At 39.0% G+C, this 21953-nt stretch overlaps 1 protein-coding gene across 1 annotated transcript in view; it reads right to left on the minus strand.

Moving 5' to 3' along the window:
- ALG6 (ALG6 alpha-1,3-glucosyltransferase) overlaps positions 1-21719 on the minus strand; it is a 57563-nt gene extending 35844 nt beyond the window's left edge. The window contains exons 1-3 of the mRNA XM_029228619.1: positions 21601-21719; positions 17199-17470; positions 2981-3065 (exon numbers count right to left, since the gene is read on the minus strand). Coding sequence (XP_029084452.1) covers positions 2981-3065; positions 17199-17280 — 167 coding nt within the window. The 5' untranslated portion in view covers positions 17281-17470; positions 21601-21719. The remainder of the gene's footprint in view (positions 1-2980; positions 3066-17198; positions 17471-21600) is intronic.
- Between the last annotated feature and the right edge of the window lie 234 nt (positions 21720-21953).

Here is a 21953-nt window from a genome sequence, read left to right on the forward strand (position 1 = left end):
GTGGTTGAGAGTCCGCCTGCTGATGCAGGGGACACGGGTTCATGCCCCGGTCCGGGAAGATCCCACATGCCGCGGAGCGGCTGGGCCTGTGAGCCACGGCCGCTGAGCCTGCGCGTCCGGAGCCTGTGCTCCGCAATGGGAGAGGCCACAACAGTAAGAGGCCCACGTACTGCAAAAAAAATAAAAATAAAAATAATAAGGTATTCCTATTATTCCTGCCTTGAATATGGTTGTACAAAGTCACAGTGCCGGTAGCCCTGGCAGTCATCTATTGATCATGGGGTGAAAAGCCTCAGGCTGAAAAGCCAACATGCCAAGAAGAATGAATGAACGAGAAGAAAAATGGAAAAGGCTGAGTCCTTGATTGCTATTATTTTTTAAATATTTATTTATTTATTTGGCTGTGCTGAGTCTTAGTTGCAGCACGCAGGATCTTCGTTGAGGCATGTGGTCTCTAGTTCCCTGATCAGGTATCGAACCCAGGCCCCCTGCATTGGGAGTGCGGAGTCTTGACCGCTGGACCACCAGGGAAGTCCCTTGATTGCTATCACTGAGCCAGTTTACCAGCCCTGCAAAGACATACTTACTGAGTTAATTATTTTATTGCTTAAACTACTATTACTTAGGCTTTCTACTACTTGATGCCAAAAGTACTCCTGACTTCACACATAAGGAATTGTCATTATAAAATTAAAGAAAAAAAGTTCAGTTTTCCTCTATTACTTATAATTATGTGTATTGACATGGAATAAATGTTTAAATTCAGAATTATAAAACTGACTTTTTTTAACAAATTTATTTATTTATTTATTTTTGGTGCATTGGGTCTTCGTTGCAGTGCACAGGCTTCTCACTACGGTGGCTTCTCTTGTTGTGGAGCACAGTCTCTAGGCACGTGGGCTTCAGTAGTTGTGGCAGACGGGCTCAGTAGTTGTGGCTCTCAGGCTCTAGAGTGCAGGCTCAATAGTTGTGGTGCATGGGCTTAGCTGCTCTGCAGCATGTGGGATCTTCCCGGACCAGGGCTCGAACCTGTGTTCCCTGCGTTGGCAGGCAGATTCTTAACCACTGTGCCCCCAGTTAAGTCCCAAAACTGACATTTTAAAAGTTTACCTCATAGATCCTGATTTCACATTTTAGACAACTTTGTCACTTGAAAGTTTTGAGTACACTATGGCTAACTTTCTAGATAAAGACAGAAAGATTTCACTCTTGGAAAAAAAAATTTTTAATATTTATTTATTTGGCTGCGCGGCATTTTAAGTTGCCGTATGCGGTATCTTTAGTTGCGGCATGCAGGATTTTTAGTTGTGGCATGTGGGCTCTTAGTTGCATCATGTGGGATCTAGTTCCCTGACCAGGGATTGAACCAGGGGCCCCCTGCATTGGGAGCACGGAGTCTTAACCAGTGGACCACCAGGGAAGTCCCCACTCTTGGAAAACTGAAGTTAAATGAGAAACCATTCCTCAGCCACATTGCTAGGTAACAATAATGGCAAACAAATCAAATTTGACAAAATTAGCCAAAAAATTCAGAATATTAGAAATGTTATTTCCAATACAGATTTATATCCACTGTTGATAACAGTGAACCTGTCCCAAGGATATATTTTCTGTTTTATAAACTGTGCCATTGAGATATATCTTTTTCAATGATAGTCATTATGAATCATACAGCAATGAACTTCAAACTAGGGGGAAAAAAAGAAATCACACCATTTAAACATTAGAACTCGGCACTTTCACTGCCATGGCCTAGGTTCAGTACCGGGTCAGGGAACTAAGACCAACAAGCTGCGCAGTGAGGTCAAGTAAATAAATAAACAAACATGCACACACCTATTAAAAAAAAGAATAGTATCAAATATTCAGCTGACCTCTATTTTAAATACTCCAAACTTGGACTAGGGTACAGCCAACCTATTAATAGAGAGTTTAATATGAAGTTCTTGTATGTAACTCTCTCAGAAAGGAGTTATATAAAAGCAGTGACCAGGGCTTCCCTGGTGGCGCAGTGGTTGACAGTCCGCTTGCCGACGCAGGGGACGCGGGTTCGTGCCCCGGTCCGGGGGGGGTCCCGCATGCCGCAGAGCGGCTGGGCCCGTGAGCCATGGCCGCTGGGCCTGTGCGTCCAGAGCCTGTGCTCCATGGTGGGAGAGGCCACGGCGGTGAGAGGCCCGCGTGCCGCAAAAAAAAAAAAAAAAAGCAGTGACCAAAGCAATCAACAGAACAATATAAACAGTTTGCACAGCCAGGTTTAATCAATAATCTACCAGGCACCTAATAAGTAAAAAAATACTGTCATCAATTGTTATCAGAATGTGTTCAACAAAAATGACAGTGCATGGATTTCTGTGAGATATAACTGCAGCTAACATTTATTGAGAACTCATTACACTTCAGGCACTGGTCTAAAGTGCTTTAAATGAATCATTTTATTCAATCCTCACAATAACCCAGTGAAATATGTATTCTATTATTTCCATTCTATGAGTGATAAAACTGTGGCAGAGATAGTTAAATAACTTGCAAAAGTTCACACGGCTAGTAAAGGGTACAAGCCTTGATCTGAAGTCTGGCAGTCTGACTCTAGCCCTACACTCTTTACCACTAAGCTACTGCTTTTTTTCATCTCATATGTTCCTTACAGGAGGAAGCTTTGCGAAACCTCCAGAAGAAATACTCTTAGTCCATAAACTTCCACAGTTTATGTCCTGAGGAGCTTCCACGGCATACAGTGTCCTATCCTCAAAGTTCTAGTTCAGCACCAGATTCCAGCTGGTAACTAAATATATGGGTAACTTTCAGGAGGATGAAATTTCAAAATGAACCGACAATATGCAGGGTAATATATGTGACATCAGTATACAGGAAGATGAGGATTCTGAAGATGAAGAAATAGCATATTTTCCTTTTAAGTATCTTCAAATAATCTACATTAACTGACCAATAAACAATAAAATCAAGTTAAAATTATCCATACCATTGTTTGATCGGTAAATTAATAGTAATCTCTTGCCAGTGTCTCTGAGCTTCATAATCACCAAACATAGGGGGCTTTCCAGCACCTAAGATGAAAGGTAAAAAAAGCAAAATAAAAATACACTTTAGTATATCAGTGAATAAAATCCTTATGAAAATTTTCTAAATTATAGAGAGAGTATAGGTGGAGGAAAAGAACACAGAAGTTACCTAAAAAGTCAGAGAGATGAGGTCTGAATCCTAGCACTGCTAGCACACTGAGTGACTGTGTAACCCCGAGCAAATGACTTAACCTCCCTAAGCCTCAGTACATTAAAAACAGAATCAATACTGTCACCTAAAGGACTGTTGGAATAAAGAAAATAATGAACATAAGATAACCTGTATAGTACCTGGCACACATAAACATTCAATAAATATTGTCAACATTAATTAGTTATTAACATTAGTTTCTTTCTTTTTTTTTTTTTTTTTTGGCCATGCCGCACGGCATGTGGGATCTTAGTTCCCCAACCAGGGATCAGACCTGCACCCCCTGCATGGAAGCACGGAGTCTTAACCACTGGACCACCAGGGAAGTCCCTTAATTAGTTTTTAATTAATTAGTTGATAATACTAATCATAAAATATCCAAGTTTATTTTTACTTCATGAGAAAGACTGTCAACTATACTGTCCAATAAGTATCATAAAACAATAATAACAAACGTTTATATTTTACCAAGGACTTTTACAAGCTAAATATAAATAACTTAAGGTCAAGTACAGAACCAAAAACGGACTATATATTGCAAAGACATTGGTTAGGTCAGGCTTTGATGTCAAATGAGTTATATAAAAACTGCCACGGGCTTCCCTGGTGGCGCAGTGGTTGAGAGTCCGCCTGCCGATGCAGGGGACACAGGTTCGTGCCCCGATCTTGGAAGATCCCACATGCCGCGGAGCGGCTGGGACCGTGAGCCATGGCCGCTGAGTCTGCGCGTCCGGAGCCTGTGCTCCGCAACGGGAGAGGCCACAACAGTGAGAGGCCCGCGTACCGCCAAAAAAAAAAAAAAAAAAAAATCAAACAAAAACTGCCACTTTATAGTTTTTTTTTTACTTCAAAATTGCAAATAAGGGATAATGGATCTTTAATAACTAACAATTGACAGTGTCTACTACATACCAAATACAACAATGGCGCAGTTATTATTATCATCCACACTTTACAGCTAGCAAAACAGAGGCAATGGTCACCCAGGTAATGAATAGCAGAGTCTGGACTGGAACCCAGGCAGACTGGCTCCATAATCCATGTTCTGGGCTCCTACTGTGTATTGCCTCACAACTTGGTTAAGGTAGGTTGTTAACCTTAAATCATTTTAAATGATATAAAGGTAATTCCATTTAGTAAATAGTAAACCACCACTATTTAGCTAGCAGTTGACTACAAAACTGTGAGAAGGCCCAAATAGGTAGAGTACAGACACAGGTTTCTTAATCAGCAAGTGAAAATCACATATAGTCAAATATATTCATTAATCCATTGGGAAGGTGTGCCACATTGGTGAATGATACGTTATCAATCACCGAACTCTAACCCAGACGTTCTCCAGCGTTAGAACACTACATTAAGTAGATTTTTTGCATTTAACAGCTGTATTATACCACTAATCTTTAAATGCTAGCATCTCCACCCGAGGAGATACTCCCAAGTATGAGATAATCATGGGAAAAGCAGATTAACATCTCCAAAGCATATACACATTGAGTGACTGCTGCAAAACATTACCCACAGCACAGGCACATGTATACACACACACAAACCTACCCCTGTCTCTCTCTTAGAAAGTACCATATCTTATTCATTTTTGCATTCTCAGGATGTAACTGCACCTAGCAGATTCTCAGTGAATGATGATGTAGGAAGGATGTCAATATTATCAGTATGATATAGCAAGGATTTTAAGTTCAAAAAGATTTGAATTTTTGAGTCCCTGATTTTCCACTTACTGAATGTGCAACGCTAAGCAGTTTGTGATGGCAGACCAATTAATTATGTGAAGGCTACTTTAACACAATGCCCATATACTGGTTCTTGTCTCAAAACATCTTTAAGTTACTATCTGGCATTTTGAAATTCCAAGCCTCTGCTCATGCTGCTTACTTCCTCTCCCTATTCATACACCTCTTTTATCAACTCGTATCCAACCTTTAAGAACTATCCCAACTGCCAAATTCTCCGCAAAACCTTCCCTTATAAATTAAAAACATACTGATCATTAATTATTGACTTCTTAGAACTAATATTTATTAAGGGCAAACTATAGACATCATACTTATATATATTATTTTATTATTCATTACAGTAAGTCTAACAAGCAAGTGTTGAAATACTTATTTTCTTCATATTAGGCTAGGGATTGTCAGAGCAATTACGGAAAATGAATTATTAGCAACTGCAGTAGTGAAAACTTTATTAAGTACTTAAGAGCAAAATAAAATGCCAAGAGCTTTAGATGTAACTCATTTGATCTGCAACCTCTGATTTTACCAGCATTTTACTGATGAGGAGACTGAGACCCTGAAATTTTAAAATAACTTGCCCAGTGTCACACAGCCAATAAGACACAGCTAGTAACATTCAAACCTACCGGCGTTAAATCTCAATACCTGCGTCCTTGTCAGAGAGTAAACAGTAGAGCCATGATTTGAATAGGAAATAGAAGACAATAGCCATAACAAAAAATAAATACCAAACTTGAAATATATCAATTGTTTAGTGAATTGAAAACCCATTACCACAGTATCTCAGAGCTATATCTCCTCCTTCTGTTTAATAAACAGCATGTGAAAAAATGCAGAAATCAAAATAGGTAAGTCAAGTAGATTTTAAAAAGGAAAAATATATATTGACTTCTCATAATACTTATATTTTCAGTATCATATATTTTGTCACATGATTATACTATTTTCTAATAAGAATAAGAATTTTAATTCCGGTGGACATAGAATGTGATTTTTCCAGAGTTCACAGGAAACATATTGCTGGGCATATAGTACATACTTTCAGTTAAAACTTGCTCAGTTAACTGAACAGGAGGGGGGGATTAACTTACAATTTTTTTAAAGAAGGAAAATAATTTCCCACTGAATTAACTGCATCTTTACACACGCACTTTACAGATGTGTGTGTGCTGTGGGGGTAGTTTCTCTTTTTGGTGATACAGCTGCTATCTACAGGGAGAAAGGAATTGATTTTTTTTTTCTTTTGCTTTTGTTTGCTTGTTTTTTGCCCACTGGGATAATACCTATACAGTGGGCATAGGAAACTACTTAAGTCATAGAGGATCTTAAGTAGTTTCCTACACCTGAAAAAATCCAACTATCTAGATTTTCTGAAATTGCTCTAGACTTGGGGTCAGTGTGGAAGAATTTATTACCATTCTCTAACAAAGAGAAGAGTGGATAATGACTCTCTTCAGGGTTGAGAAACAAGTTTCTATCCAGTCTGACCTACTTCAATAAATTCAGCTGACACTGGCTATGAAATTAGTACTTAAGTTTTTAAAACTGCTAAAGTGCCCTTAAAGCAACCCAGAAGAGCAACCCAACTGTACCTATGGGAGCTTCACTTGGGAAGGGCAAAATGGATTCCTTCTACTGTGATTAATTCTACAAATTCATTTACATGAGATTCAGAATTACATAAAGAAAACGTATTAATGTACATTTACAAAGCTTCAATTTTGTCTCATTCTTAGGAAAATGGGCTTAAGCACCACTTAAATGTTCATTTTATTAATTGCTGAACTATTCAGAATTATGTTAGAATTTAAAAAACAAGTAGTTTCTTTGATAACAATACATACTAATTGCCTTTACATTGAAACTTTAAACATTCTAAGGGAAGAGAATTTGGTTAAAATTTTCCATAATAATCCCCCTTTTATATATTCTTAGTGAGTGAGAAGAAACATTACAAATAACAATGGGTAAGCTGAGAAACTATACAGTATGTGCATTTCAAAAGAAGAAATAACGGACTAATACTAACCAAGCTCACCTGAGCTTCCTCACTCCAGTGCTTCCTAATTACAATCTTAAAACAAGAAAAACAGAAAGCAAACTAAAATAAGCATGTTAAAAGCAAATTATAACCAAAATAAGTATTTTAATTAATAGAGGGAAAAAAATCTCAACGGAGTCACAGATGTTACACTCATTCAGTAATCCTCCCAGCCTCCTCTGATATAGAAGTTCGTCACACGTGAACACTAAATGTCACACTGTTTACGATGGAGTTGAGAACTCTGACAGAATTACCATTTTTCTTAGTATTTAGCATTTTTATTTTTCTTATCTGAAAAATGACAAAAATATATAACAACCACCTACAAAAGATGCTACAAATATTTTAATATGCAGTAACAATACTCCTCTTACATAGTGATCCAAAAATACTCTTGTTCTGTTGACTTTCTTAGAAGACAATTTAAGAGTAAGGTTTAACTTTTTTGTTTTTGAAGTATAGTTGATCTACAATGAGGTGTTAGTTTCAGGTATACAGCAAAGTCATTCACTTATACATACATATATATCTATGCTTTTAAAAATTCTTTTCCCTTACAGATTATTACAAGATATTTAGTATAGGTTCCTGTGCTATACAGTAGGTCCTTGTTGGTTATCTATTTTATATATATATAGTAGTGTGTATGTTAATCCCAAACTCCTAATTTATCCCTCCTCTCCCTTTCCCCTTTGGTAACCATATATTTGTTTTCTATGTCTGTGAGTCTATTTCTGTTTTATAAGTAAGTTCATTTGTATCATTTTTCTTAGATTCCATATACAAGCAATATCATGATATTTGTCTGTCAGGCTTACTTCACTTAGTACGATAATCTCTAGGTCCATCCATATTGCTGCAAACAGCATTATTTCATTCTTTTTTATGACTGAGTAATAGTCTATTGTACATATTCTTTAACCATTCATCTGTCAATGGACATTTAGGTTCCTTCCATTGTATATACTACTGCAATGAACACTGGGGTGCATGTATCTTTTCAAATTATAGTTTTCGCCAGATATATGCCCAGGATTGGGATCACTGGATCATACAGTAACTCTATTTTTAGTTTTTTAAGTAAACTCTATACTCTTAAGAGTAAGGTCTAAAATAAGTAACAGGACTTTCCTGGTGGCGCAGTGGTTACGAATCCGCCTGCCAATGCAGGGGACACAGGTTTGAGCCCTGCTCCGGGAAGATCTCACATGCCACAGAGCAACTAAGCCCGTGTGCCACAACTACTGAGCCTGCGCTCTAGAGTCCATGAGCCACAACTACTGAGCCTGCATGTCACAACTACTGAAGCCCGTGCACCTAGAGCCCACGCTCTGCAACAAGAGAAGCCACCGCAAGGAGAAGCCCGTGCACCACAACGAAGAGTAGACCCCGCTCGCAGCAACTACAGAAAGCCCGCAGCAGCAAGGAAGACCCAACACAGCCAAAAATAAATAAATAAATAAATAGATAAATAAATAAAATAAGTAACAGGAGTCCTGTTTTCAGATGAGGGAAGTAACTGAGTAAACTCAGACTTCAGGAGAGAAATGTTAGAATAAGTAATGTATGTAAGCCACAGGGATAGAAAAGTATTATATATGCATGCTGTCCTCTACTTGATTCCCATTAAGCATTTGATTATGTACACTAGTAATACTGAAATGGTGTGATTTTTTAAAATTATTTAACCCTATACCCTGATATTAATTTAACTTTCTCTTGAGATAAAGAGTGCAAAGAAAATAATATATCTGTCAAAATTAGAAATTTTGTGTGTGAAATTGCAGCAAGAGAGAAAAGACAAATCACCTACTAAGGAATAACAATTAAAATGACAGCTGATGTCTGAACATAAGCAACAGAAACTAAAAAACAATGAGAGAAGATTTTCAAAGTATTAACAGAAAATAACTGTCAATACAGAATTCCATACCCAGAAAAACTTTACAACAAAGAGCAAAATAAAGGTATTTTCAGACAAAAATGGAGTTTGCCAGTAACAGACTCTCACTAGAAAAAAAAATACCTCCCAAAAAATACCTCCCAGGAAGAAAGAAAATGATCTCAAAGGAAGATGTACTATGTAAGAAGGAAGGGTAAAAAGAAAATGAGGGTAAAACTGGGTAACTATAAATTGTATAAAATAACAGTGACTAACATCTAAAATCATGAAAGAACTGAAATCCTAGGCAATAATACTGTTTTAATTTGAGGCAGGAGGTGAAGATTTGTAACTAGAGTTAAAACATTATAAGGTCCTAGTGTTGTTCAAAAAGAGGATATAAATATGAATTTTAGGTTTTGTTAAGTTAAATATGTATGTGAAAATCTCCAGAGTAAGCCCTGAAAGAACAAAATAAAGTATAGCTTCCAAATCAGTAGGGGAGAGAAAATGGAATTAGGGAGGGGAATTGGTTAGACATATTTAAATCACAGGGATTCAGAGGTAGAGGGTAAGAGAATAGAAGAAGATATACCAAGCAAAAATTAACCTAAAGAAAACTAGTAAAGCTATATTAATTTTACAGGAAATAGACTTTAAGACAAAAGCATTACTGTAAATAAACAGGGACATGACAATGATGTCATGAAATTCAAGTCACAAGGAAAAATATTCTAAATCACCTAATAATATAGATTCAAAATATTCAAACAAAAATTGACAGAACTACAAAAAGAAACTGCAGCTCTCTCAATAACTGGTAGATCAACTGGGCAAAAATCAGTAAGAATATAAAAAATTTGAATCAAAACAACTGATATGAAGTAAATGGATATATGCAGACTATTAAACTGGAGAATATATATTTCAAACCAAAAACAATTCCAGTCTTGAGTACTATTCCAGATTTTAGGAAAGAGGGTATACTCCCTAATTCATTTTATGTGGCTAGCACATCCTTGATAACAAATCTGACAAAGGCATTTCAAGGAAGTAAAATGCAGGCCAATTTTATTTGTAAGCATGGATGCTAAAATCATAAATAAAAAATTAATAAGCCAAATCTATCAATATATTTTTAAAAAAAGATAATATAACACAAATAGAGTTATTCTAGGAATGCAAGGTTGGTGCAATGCTAGAAAGAACAAAAACATACTCAATGGTAAATTAAAAGCATCTATTAAAATTAGGAACAAGAGAAAGAAGCCAGAATCACTACTTCTATTCAACACTGTAATAAGGTCCTAGAATTAAGAAGACAAGAAAAAGGAAATAAAAAGGGTAGGAAGTAGAAAAGAAGAAATAATACTGTCATTATTCATAGATCACTTTATTTTACACAGAAGATCCAAAAAATACTTCAGAGAAATTATTAGAATTACAAGTTTAGGAAAGTTACCAAATATTAAAAAATAAACCACATTTTTATACCCCTGGAAAAAGCATTTAGAAAAGCAATTTTTTAAAAGATACCATCTACAATGGTGAGGAAGAAAAGATATTTAAGACACCTAGGAATACATCTGAGAAAGGATGTATAAGACTTTCATGTAGAAAATATAAAATTTTGTTGAAAGACATTAAAGAAGACAAATAAACGGAGAAGCATACCATCTTAATGAATCAGAAGCCCTGCCTACTATGGTAATGATTGTCAAATCCACCCAAATTAATCAATAGTATAGAATATAATTCCAGTCAAAATCCCAACAGGGTTTTTCATAGGACTTTAACAATCTGATTTTTAAAAAAGACATATATGGGGAATTCCCTGATGGTCCAGTGGTTGTGACTCGGCGCTTTCACTGCCATTCAATCCCTGGTCAGGGAACTAAGATCCCATCAGCCAAAAAAAGACACATGTGTGTACTAGCTTTCTATTGCTGCATAACAATTATTACAAAATTAGCATTTTAAACCAATATTCTTTTGTAATCTAATAGTTCTACAGGTCAGAAGTCTGGGTGGGCATAACTTGGTTCTCTGTTCAGGGCTCACAAGGCCAAAATAAGGTGTCAGCCAGTCTAGACGCTTACCTGGAGGCCTGGGGAAAGAATTCAGTTCCAAGTTCATTCAGGCGATTGGCTGCAGGTCTGAGGTCGCTGTATCTTGCTGGGGGCTACTCTCTGCAACTAGAGGCCACTCCTATTCCTTCTCACATGGCCCCCTCCATTGTCAAACCAGCAAAAGTGCTGAGTCCTTATGATCTGAATCTCTCCAGGGTTCCCTTCTACTGTCAACTGGAGCAAGTTCTCTGCTTTTAAGGTCTCATGTGATTACAGTGGGCAAACCTGGATAATCCAATGCAATCTCTCTATCTTAAAGTCAGTTATGTCATATGACATAACATAATCACTCCCAAATAGATCTCATCATTTTCACAGGTTCTGGGGATTAAGGCAGGACATCTTTGGGGGACCATTTAAGAAATTCTTCCTACTACAATATGAAAGAGAAAAGCCCAGAATAGCTCAGGCACCAGTGAAGTGGAACTATCAGGTGGGAGAACTTGCCTCACAACATATCAAGACAAGGTAAAATTATAGTAATAAGACATGGCAGTGATGAAACAATGGATCAGAATGGAGAGCCAGAAACAGACCCTTGTGTGTATGAAAACCTGATATAGACAGAGCTGGTAGTGCAGATTTATGGGAAAGGATGGACTATTCAATAAATGAGCTGAAACAACTGTTTTTATCCATGTGAAAAAAAAAAATTTTTAATGGCTCCCTAACTCACATGTTATACATAAAGTTCAGTTCTAAGGAGATAAAGACTTAAACAGGAAGGACAAATCTTACAATTTTTTTTTTTTTTTTTTTGTGGGCCACGCAACGTGGCTTGCAGGATCTTAGTTCCCTGACCAGGGATTGAACCCACGCCCTCAGCATTGAAAGCACAGAGTCCTAACCACTGGACCGCCAGGGAATTCCCAAATCTTACAATTTTTAGAAGAAAATTTTAGAAAAATATCTTTGTGACCCAGAAGTAGGGAAGGATTTCTTAAAGATACAAAAGCACAAATCGTAAAGGAAAAAGATTGGTAAATTTCATTATTTTAAAGTCAAAAATTCTTGTTCACCAAAAGACACTGTAAAGTGTGAAAAGATAAGCCATTACCTGGGAGAAGATATCTGCAACTTGTACAAAGGTTAGCTTCCAGAATACAGAACACATAGGAAAAAAACAAAAGCCAAAATATAGAATACATAAGAAAAAAAATTATATAAATGTACAAATGACATAAGCAAATATCACAGAGAAGGAAATACAAATGACTAATAAACACAAAAGTATGCTCAATCTTTTAGAAATGAAATTCAAAATAAATAAATGAATTCAGCAATGAAGGAAATTAAAATTAAAATCACAATAAAATATCATTTCACACACTCCAGCCTGGCAAAAATTCAGAAGTTTAACACTACCAAATGCTGTGAAGAATGTGGAGTAATAGGAACCCTCCCACTTGGGAAGTGCCTCAATACTAGAAAGGCTCAGAATGGACCACCTACATAAAATTGGCTCTAGGAATTGGCACAAATGATTTCTGGTTCATCTCTTGCACTTGCTTTGTTCTAGCTCTGAGGTTAGGCATGAGCTTAAAGAGAAATTGGACAAAATACAATCTGCCTACTTTGATTCTAGCCAAGAAAAAGAAGTCCTGCTCTTGGCCCTGCCAAGGTCACCACCAGGCTGCATTTGGAGTATGAAGCTAGAAACTAACTCTAATAACAAAGTGTTCTCTGTGACCAGCTGAAGATGGATTTATGTGTTCCTGTGCCCCCAGCCAAAGTGCATCTCCCAAAATTCCTGCTTTTTTATATGACTAAAATGCACCCAAATCTTAACATAACCAAAAGAGAATTCATTACCTTCCCCCACTGAATCTGCCCTACCTCTCAGTTTTCAGTCTCAGTATCTCTAAACTTAGAAACCAGACTCATTCTCAAACTCTTCCTTCTTATTCATCCTTGCATACAATTAGTCATTAAATTTTGCTGATTTTTACCTAATGTGGCTCTCAAATTTAGTCACATTTTTACCTAATATGGCTCTCAAATTTAGTCACTTAGTCCAGGCCCTCATCATCCCTTTCCAAGACCACTGAAACCAGCTATGCATAACAACTTCAAATAAGCATTATAAACACACATGAGGCCACTGCACATAGATGCTACCATCAGTCTCTACACGTTCTACTCCAAACACCATGCTGCCTCTAAAGCTGTCTTCTTAAAAAACAAATCTGATTATGTGAATTCCCGGCTTAAAAACCTCTATTGCCCAAAAGATAAATCCCTCACACGTTACTTCGGCTCACAGTCTGCCTCAAATTTATTTCTGCCACCCCATCTCTTACTGTTCCACTTACCATGCACCCTGTATTCCAGTCACACCTACATCCTCACCAAACCTCAAAGAACTCTCATCCCTTGGTCGTGCTATTTCTTCTTACTGGAGTACTCTCCTCACCTCCTTTTCTGCCTAGTAAAATTCTTCCCTCCCTTTTAGAACAAACTTTAATGTTATACAGCAAATCCCCTACACACTAATGAGTTCCATTCCAAGAGCATGTTCGTTAAGTCCAACAAAGTTAGCCTAGGTACCCAACTAACACAATCGGCTATATAGTACTGTACTGTAATAGGTATAATACTTTTCACACAAATAATACATAAAAAGCAAACGAACACAAAAAATAAAGAAAACACTTTTAATCTTACAGTCCAGCACCCTGAAAAGTACAGTAGTGCAGCACAACAGCCGGCATCCAGGGGCTGCCATCGAGTGAACAGGCAAGAAGAGTTACTGACTGGAGGAGGGAGAAGAGGTGGGAGATGGTAGAGCTGAAGGATCGTCAGTGATAGGAGACAGAGGGCAAGCTGCAATTTCACTCAGCCCTTACGTTGACGGCACAGGTTCTGGTTCCTTGCTGGATTCAATTCTACCTACCCTCTTGAAGAAACAATCCAGTGATGTCTGGGCAGTAGCTCTTTTTTTCTCATCATAGATGACACGGTAGCACTGAATTGCATTCTGAACGGCTGTTGCAACCTTCGTGTACCATTCTACGTTCGGGTCCTGTGCCTCAAAACTAACTGCCTCCTCAAATAAAGAAAATCCCCTTGCCATTTCCTGCGTCGTGAATCTCTACGGTTCTTCAGTTACTTCTTCTTCCTCTTGTCTCTCTTCGTCCTTTCTCTGGGCCTCCAATTCCTGGCACTTCTTAGCAGTACCAGCTATGTCACTGCTGCTTTTACACTTGCTTCTGGACATCCTGGGCTTGAAATAAAGATACTGCGCTACTGCACTCTATACACTACTGTACAGTAAAGTACACAAAAGCACAGCCACTTGTAGAGGATGCACACGCGTGACAAGGTACGCCAGTCACGTGAACTAATTTACGTGATTGGACAGGCGAACACACGTCCGCATCTTTGAAAGTTCGCAACTTGAAGGTTCGTATGTAGGGAACTTACTGCATTCTAAGCCTTTCTCATCTGAATTAGAAGTCCCTTGTGCTCCCAGTCTACTTTGTTTATACCACACTGTATTTTAATGTAATATATATCTACATGTCTGCCCTACCCACTAGACTGTGAACTTCTCTAGGGAAGTAAAAGTGTGATTCTAAGACCCAATTACAACATTTCGGGGGGGGGGTTCCCACACACATCCAGCAAGCAATTCTCTGGACACCACCTGGGTATCCTATATCTCAACTAAATTCTGACACTATCCACCTGGAGATAGCATTAGATCCTATAAGTTATGGGTTCAGTCCTACAAGACTGCATTCCATACCCCACCCCCACTTCAGACACCACTGTCAAGACCCACTGCCTACAGGTTGCAGGTCGCCCCCTTCAACTCAGGGTGTCAATGGCAAATCCAGGTTATCACACGTACTTCTGACTGACAGGCTATAGATCAGAGGTACCCACAATCTCCTCTTTAGGTTCGGTCAATTTGCTAGAGTGGCTCACAGAACTCAGAGAAACATTTTTCTTAACTAGATTACTGGTTTATTATAAAAGGATGTAAGTTGGGAACAGCCAGATGGAAGAGATGCATAGAGCAAGATGTGGGGAAAGGAGAGCAGAGCTTCCATGCCCTCTCCAGGCATGCCACTCTACCCGCATCTCCACGTGTTCACCAACCCAGAAACCCTCCAAATCCAGTCCTTTTGGGTTTTAATAGAGGCTTCATTATATAAGCATAACTAATTAAATCACTGGCCATAGGCAATGATTCAATCTCTAACCCTTCCCCTCCCCTCCCCAGAAATCAGGGGGTGGGATTGAAAGTTCCCACCCTCTAAGCATAAGGTTGGTTTGTCTAGCAACCAGCCTCCATCCTTAAGTGGGGGACCCAAAGCCACCTCATTAACATAACAAAAAACAACTTTATCATCTCACTTAGAAAATTCCAGCAGTTTTAGGAGCTCTGTGCCAAAACCACAGATGAAGACCAAATATGTATGTCTTATTATGAATCACAATATCACAGGTACATACCATGTATTATTCTTGGTCACCCTAAAGACCAGACCTAAAGATATGATCACCAGCCAGACCTATTTTTGCTGCACAGCAGACACTCGGTAAATATTTTGGAGTTAAATGATCTGATTTCAGGATCAAATAAGAAAACAGTTATGAACCACTAATGTGCTGAATATATTCCTACATTACTAAAAATAAAGCACAATCCATACATATTATCTCAATCCTCACAACAACTCTGTTAAAGTACATATTAATATTCATACTTTGTAGAAGAGGTACACAAGGTTCATGAAGATTAAGAACCTTCTCCAAGATCAGGCAACCAACAGGTGAAAGAACTAAGATTTGAACCCAAGTCTATGGCTGCATTCAAGTGATTTTACTTCCTCAATATTCCTTAAATTCATTTCTCCATCTTTCAACTAACTGCCTTAGTTCAAGACTTCTTTCTCAGAGGCCAGAGAGCAGAGTTAAAGCACTGACTCTGGAATAAAATATAACTATATTTGAGTCCCAGTTGTCATTTATTGGTTGTCTCATTTTCCACTTGTAAATTAGAGATAATACCTATCTTCAGTGGTATGGTATTAAGGAAAATGCTCAGTGTCTAGCATTTGGTAAATACTTAAAAAAGAGTAGCTCTTACTTCTATTATTAAGATTGTCTCATTTGTCTCTTTACACCCAACCTTCTTGCTACAATCATTTTTTATTACAATGAAAGTTATTTTTCTAAGACACAAATAATTTCCTCAGCTAACTGTATAGCCAAACCTCTAGCCATCCCTCCCCATCCTTTTCGTTCCTTCTTTTTATGCTATCCAATACCAAACACTTCTAACCATGCTCTCATGCCATCTACCATGTCTTTGCACATGTTCTGCTGTCTAGAATATCTTCCCCATTTCATTTGCCTAGCAAATTCCAACTCATCCTTCAAACCTTGAACTCAAAAATCATCTTCTCTGAAAAGTTTTCTCCAGTGCATCCTGATCACTCATTTCTCTATGTTACCTTTGAACCTCACACATACTTCAACATTATAATTATCACATTGTATTGTGACTACTTATCTACTAAAATGTGGACTCTTTAAGTACTGGAGCCGCTAAATATTTAAGTATTCACCTGGAATTTCTAGCACTTAGCATAATGCCTGGAACATGAAAAGTATTAAATAAATACTCACAAGGTTAAATTTAATCACATCCCCAGCCTCCAGGACCACACTCCATCAATTCCTCCTCCCTTTCTCTCACATCATCCCCAATCTTATTCTCCACTGATCTCTTCCTTTCAATGTAGTAACATGCCTTCTCTACCCTAAACAAACAAAAAAGCCTGCTCCCCCTTTGAAGTACTAGCTCCCCCTTTGAAGTACTAGCTCCCCCTTTGAAGTACTAGCTCATTTCTCTCTTCAATGCCTAATAGATAATTGTTTCTCAACCTGTCATCTTCCCAGTTAAAACACATCTTTGTTTTATCATTATCACAAAGCCCATGCTTCTATTTAGCTCTTATACAAATTCTATTTATTAGAATTAGATGCTTAAGTGTATTTTCTTGACTACACCAATAAAACCTAAAATTCTTCTCTGTCCTGGTCAGAAGACTATAAACTATCACCAAAAACTAAAAACCTCAAAAAACAAACAAGAAAAATTATTCAAAAAATTATTTACCTATCTTAAACGAAAAATGCATTACCTGAGTAAGAATTAAGAGAAACTGTCCACCGTACTGTTAGTCCTAGTAAGACAACAGCTGTCATCCAGTAGCATTTCTCCATATTTCTTCTCAAATTTAGGGAGAGGAAAAATAACAGGACCAATGCTGGAATACTTTTAACACGCAGTCAATCACTTCTTTTCTTGATCAGAGAAATGTTATCAATTCTTTGGAATCAGGAATTTGAGAGGATTTTAAGTGATGCTTTGTTTCCAGTCAAATACTGATTTTTATGTCTATGAAGAAGTAGCCTGCAGAAAAAAAGAAAAAAGATACCAAGAGTTAGCTGAGCATAGTACCTACAACAACAAACCCATTAAACCAAGTAGAAAGATGGAGAAGTGGGGGAAGCGGAGGTGGGGAATCGAGGAAAGGGGATAATTTTAAGTTTCTTATCCCCTAGTCCTCTAGTTGGGAAATGTACCTCAAAATGTAGCTCTCCCTATTAAATGTGACTCAATATATCTAAAGATATAGTAAGGATCTGCTCTCACAAGGAAATATTTCTGAGTGAAGAAAAACAACACAGATATGTAGATAGTAGGTCAGTTCTAAACAGAGAATTTTTACCTACAGGTAAAAACAAGACCACAAAGATAAACAAAGGGGTGATTTTACCTTTGGTGTAGACAGAAAGAGGACTTTTATCTTTATATTCAGCTTGAGAAAATCTTCCACTAAAGTAATTTATGTAGTTTGATTTTTCTTTTCTTCCAAAATATACTTGAACTAACTACACCTACTTTCCATTCTAGAGAATGAACCTTTGTCAGAATCAATAAGAATAGCCCCAACTCTTAAGAGAAAATACAAAAGCAGTAAAATATAATTAATCACTTACATGCTTCATTTTTTTTTACTTTTTCCCTATTGGGTCGGGGTTCTAAAAGTTCAAAGATTCGAAAAATCATGGGCCGTTTTAACCACAGGATATAATTTAATTTACATATATTCAGAAAAATGCAATTAATATATAAATGAAAATTTTAGGGAAAAATTGGCATATTCTACCTACAGGTCAAAAAAGTATTTTCTTACTTAAAAATAGCAAGGGCCAACTCTAGAACTAGTAAGTCTAGCATCTCAATCAGGTAGAATGACTCAAAGCATTTAATAAGGCTGTGTGACTATATTATTCAAATTTGGTTTATGTAAATTCCCTTTTTCTTTCCTCCCTCCTACTGCATCCACCTTTGATCACTCCACTGTTCATTAGAAATTCTACCACAGAGGCAAGGTAGGAGGAAAAATTAAAATTAAATCACTTTCCGATGCTGATTTCAGGTTTGACACAGTTTATAGGCCATTTATAAACTTTTCAAATCCTTTTTTAGTCTAACTCGAAAAACCCCTTTTAACAACGCATTGCACTATATATTTCAGAATTGCAATACAACCCTCTATTTTCTGCTGAGATATCAAGTTTAAAATTGACTTTACAAATGCTAATTCCTGGATTTAAAAATACAGCTTAACTAATATTCCATCTTGGAAATTTAAATCACTAATACAAACAAGTTAAATCAATAATCCACAACATGTAACAATCATAATAAACTTTAAAAGAACACAATGCTTAACTAATAACATGCTGATCAAGTTTTTTTGTTTTTTGGCTGCACCGCGTGGCTTGCGGGATCTCAGTTCCCCAACCAGGGATTGAACCCAGGCCCCCGGCAGTGAAAGCAAGGAATCCTAACCACTAGGCCACCACGGAACTTTTCTGATCAAGTTTGTTAAAAGCACAAAGATGGGGCTTCCCTGGTGGTGCAGTGGTTAGGAGTCCACCTGCCAATGCAGGGGACATGGGTTCGAGCCCTGGTCTGGGAAGATCCCACATGCCGCAGAGCAGCTGAGCCCGTGCACCACAACTACTGAGCCTGCACTCTAGAGCCCGCAAGCCACAACGACTGAAGCCTGTGTGCCTAGAGCCCATGCTCTGCAACAAGAGAAGCCACCTCAGTGAGAAGCCCGCACACCTCAACAACAAAAAAGAGTAGCCCCAAGTAGAGGAAGCCTGCGCACAGCAACAAAGACCCAACACAGCCAAAAATAAACAAATAAATTAAAAAATAAAAAAAAATTAAAAATTAAAAAGAAGCACAAAGGTGGAACAGCTGACAGATGAAAGAATCATATCCAAAAAGATTTGGACAACATCTATGATGGACCAAATCTAACTCCAGAAATCATTACAGGGATAAGTTCAAAGTTCTGCACTTAAATGTGAAAAAAACAACAAAAATCAACTGCTTGAGTATTTAAAGGGAGGCAACAGATAACAGATGATAATTATCAGTTCTGTATGGATCCAGAACTGATGACCAATATTAGATTAAATATTAGAAAAACTTTTCTAACAACTAGAGCCGTCCAAAAATTAAATGAGCTGCTTCTTGAGAAAGGAGTTTCTCTTTGAAAGGTTCAAGCAGAAGCTAAGCAACAACCTGAAAAGAATATTTTAGAGTGGAGAACAGATAACTAATTTCTAAACTGTGTTTTAAATCTGATTTTTGGATGCATATTATGTATCTAAATTAATATAAATCCTGACAATACAAAAGATGATTTCGTCTCCCAACATGTCCTAATCCCCAGTAAGTGACAAGTATTGCCACTTTTGTAGGGTTTCTTTAATGAGTAAAATGGGTAGGTCTTCACATCCTCCACAAGTGGCTCATGTTAGAAACTGAAGGACATCAAAAACATCTCTTCCTGGGCTTCCCTGGTGGCGCAGTGGTTGAGAGTACGCCTGCCAATGCAGGGGACACGGGTTCGTGCCCCGGTCCGGGAAGATCCCACATGCCGCGGAGCGGCTAGGCGCGTGAGCCATGGCCACTGAGCCTGCGCGTCTGGAGCCTGTGCTCCACAACGGGAGAGGCCACAACAGTGAGAGGCCCGCGTACCGCAAAAAACAAAAAACATCTCTTCCTGGCCTAATATATTACGCTTAGAATAAAATCCAAGTACCTCAGCCATAAGATCCTGCCTACCTCTCCAATTTCATCTCCTCCCACTTTCCCACAAGGTCTTCCCTCTTTCTAGAACCTACCCATTTCATTCATACCTCAGTTCCTTTCCAATTCTATTCCCTTTGCTTGGAACGCTCTTAAGTCAGCTCACTGGCCAATCTTTTGTCATTCATCTTATACCTCAAGTCTTCCCCTCAGAAAGTTCATCCCTGACCACCCTTACTAAGGTTTCCACTTCTTACTGTTTGTACCGTTACCTTCTTTTATTTTCTTCCTAACTCTTTTCACTATCAGAAATTATATTTTCACACATGAAACAATCTCACAAACATAATCTTGAGTTTAAAAAGCTAGACACCAAAGAATGCACACCATATGGTTCCATTTACAAAAGGCTCATAAATAGGCAAAACTAATCTGTGGTGTTAGAAATCAGGAGAGAGGTTACCTTTGGGGAGGAAAGGGGATGGCGATTGGGAGAGGTCTCCAGGAAGGTCTTCTGAGAAGATGCTGTGAATGTTGCTTCCTGATTTGAGTGGTGGTTAAAAGATGTGTTCACTTAATGATAAATCAACTAGTTACAATTTATGATTTGTGTACCGTATTTTCTTGTACATGTTATATTCCAATTAAAAAGTATAAAGGAAATTACATTTATTTGCCAACTAGAATATAAGCTCCAGGCAAGGAGGGATCCTCCTACCTTAGTCGTGGCTGGGTTCCCTGCGCTTAGAACAATGTTGGCAGAAAGCAGGTACTCATAAAGTATTATATTTGCTGAAAGGAGATCTTCGTGTGTGAAGGGAAGTACCTAATTTTACTGAGTCCTTTATGGTCAAAGATATTCTGTGAGACTTTTAACCGATCTCTTCTCCTTGAACAGTAAAAAGGGTTATTACTTTTCCCATCTGTAAAGCAAAGCACAGTAACTTCCTAACCCATCCTCGCGCCACGAAGTTGCCACGCGGGCAGCAGAGGAGTTTTCCGTCCTACTTTGCCCCGAGGGTGCGTCTGGACAGAAAAAAAAAAGTCTGCCGTCCACGTCCCAGGGCTGAACTTGCTCCTTTCAGCCTGAAAGGTGCCTCCCCCAGGTGGACACCACAGCCAGGGACTACTGCTATCCCAGGTGAGCACGTCTCGCCAAAGGGACCCCTCCTGATGTGTCTCTCCCTTTCTCCGGCGGGCCAGACCCTCAGGACCGCAGGAACAAGGGTGCCAAGCCGCTCCAGCCCAGGGTCCCCCCACCATCACCGCGTCCCCCAGCCGACTCCCAAGCGAGCCTGCGGGCTGGTCTGCGGAGGCCTCGCGTGCCGTTCCTCTGAGCGAAGCGGTGCCGGGAGCCGGGCCGCCAGCCCGTCTCTCCCCACCCCTGCCGGGCGCCCCAGAACAGCAGTGACCCGACCCCTTACCCCGCCGCCCGCGGAACGCGGGGTTTCGCGCCGCAGCGGGTCCCAGGAAGGCGCCTGCGCGCTCGCCACCGCGGTGGAGGGCCCTGTCGGCCTTCTTTCCACGTCCGCGTGCTCGCGCGCCGCCCGCGTGCCCTGCGCGGGAGCGAGCCCGTCGAGCGTGAGGGGAGGGGCGGGGAAAAGGCGCGGAGAGGAGGCGGCCGGCTTTGGAGGCGGAGCCCCAGCGGCTGGAACCCGAGAGGCCTGGTGTCCGGGTGAGGCTTGGGGCAGGTGGAAAGCCCCTTGCTCTTCTTTCCTGGGATCGGGGCCAAGGCCTGAAAGGCTGCTTAGTCCACGGATTCCTGTCAGGGGCGCGT

Source organism: Monodon monoceros, unplaced genomic scaffold (genome assembly GCF_005190385.1).
Source record: "Monodon monoceros isolate NGI ecotype Baffin Bay Population unplaced genomic scaffold, NGI_Narwhal_1 Super_Scaffold_18, whole genome shotgun sequence".
In the NCBI taxonomy this organism is placed as follows: domain Eukaryota; kingdom Metazoa; phylum Chordata; class Mammalia; order Artiodactyla; family Monodontidae; genus Monodon; species Monodon monoceros.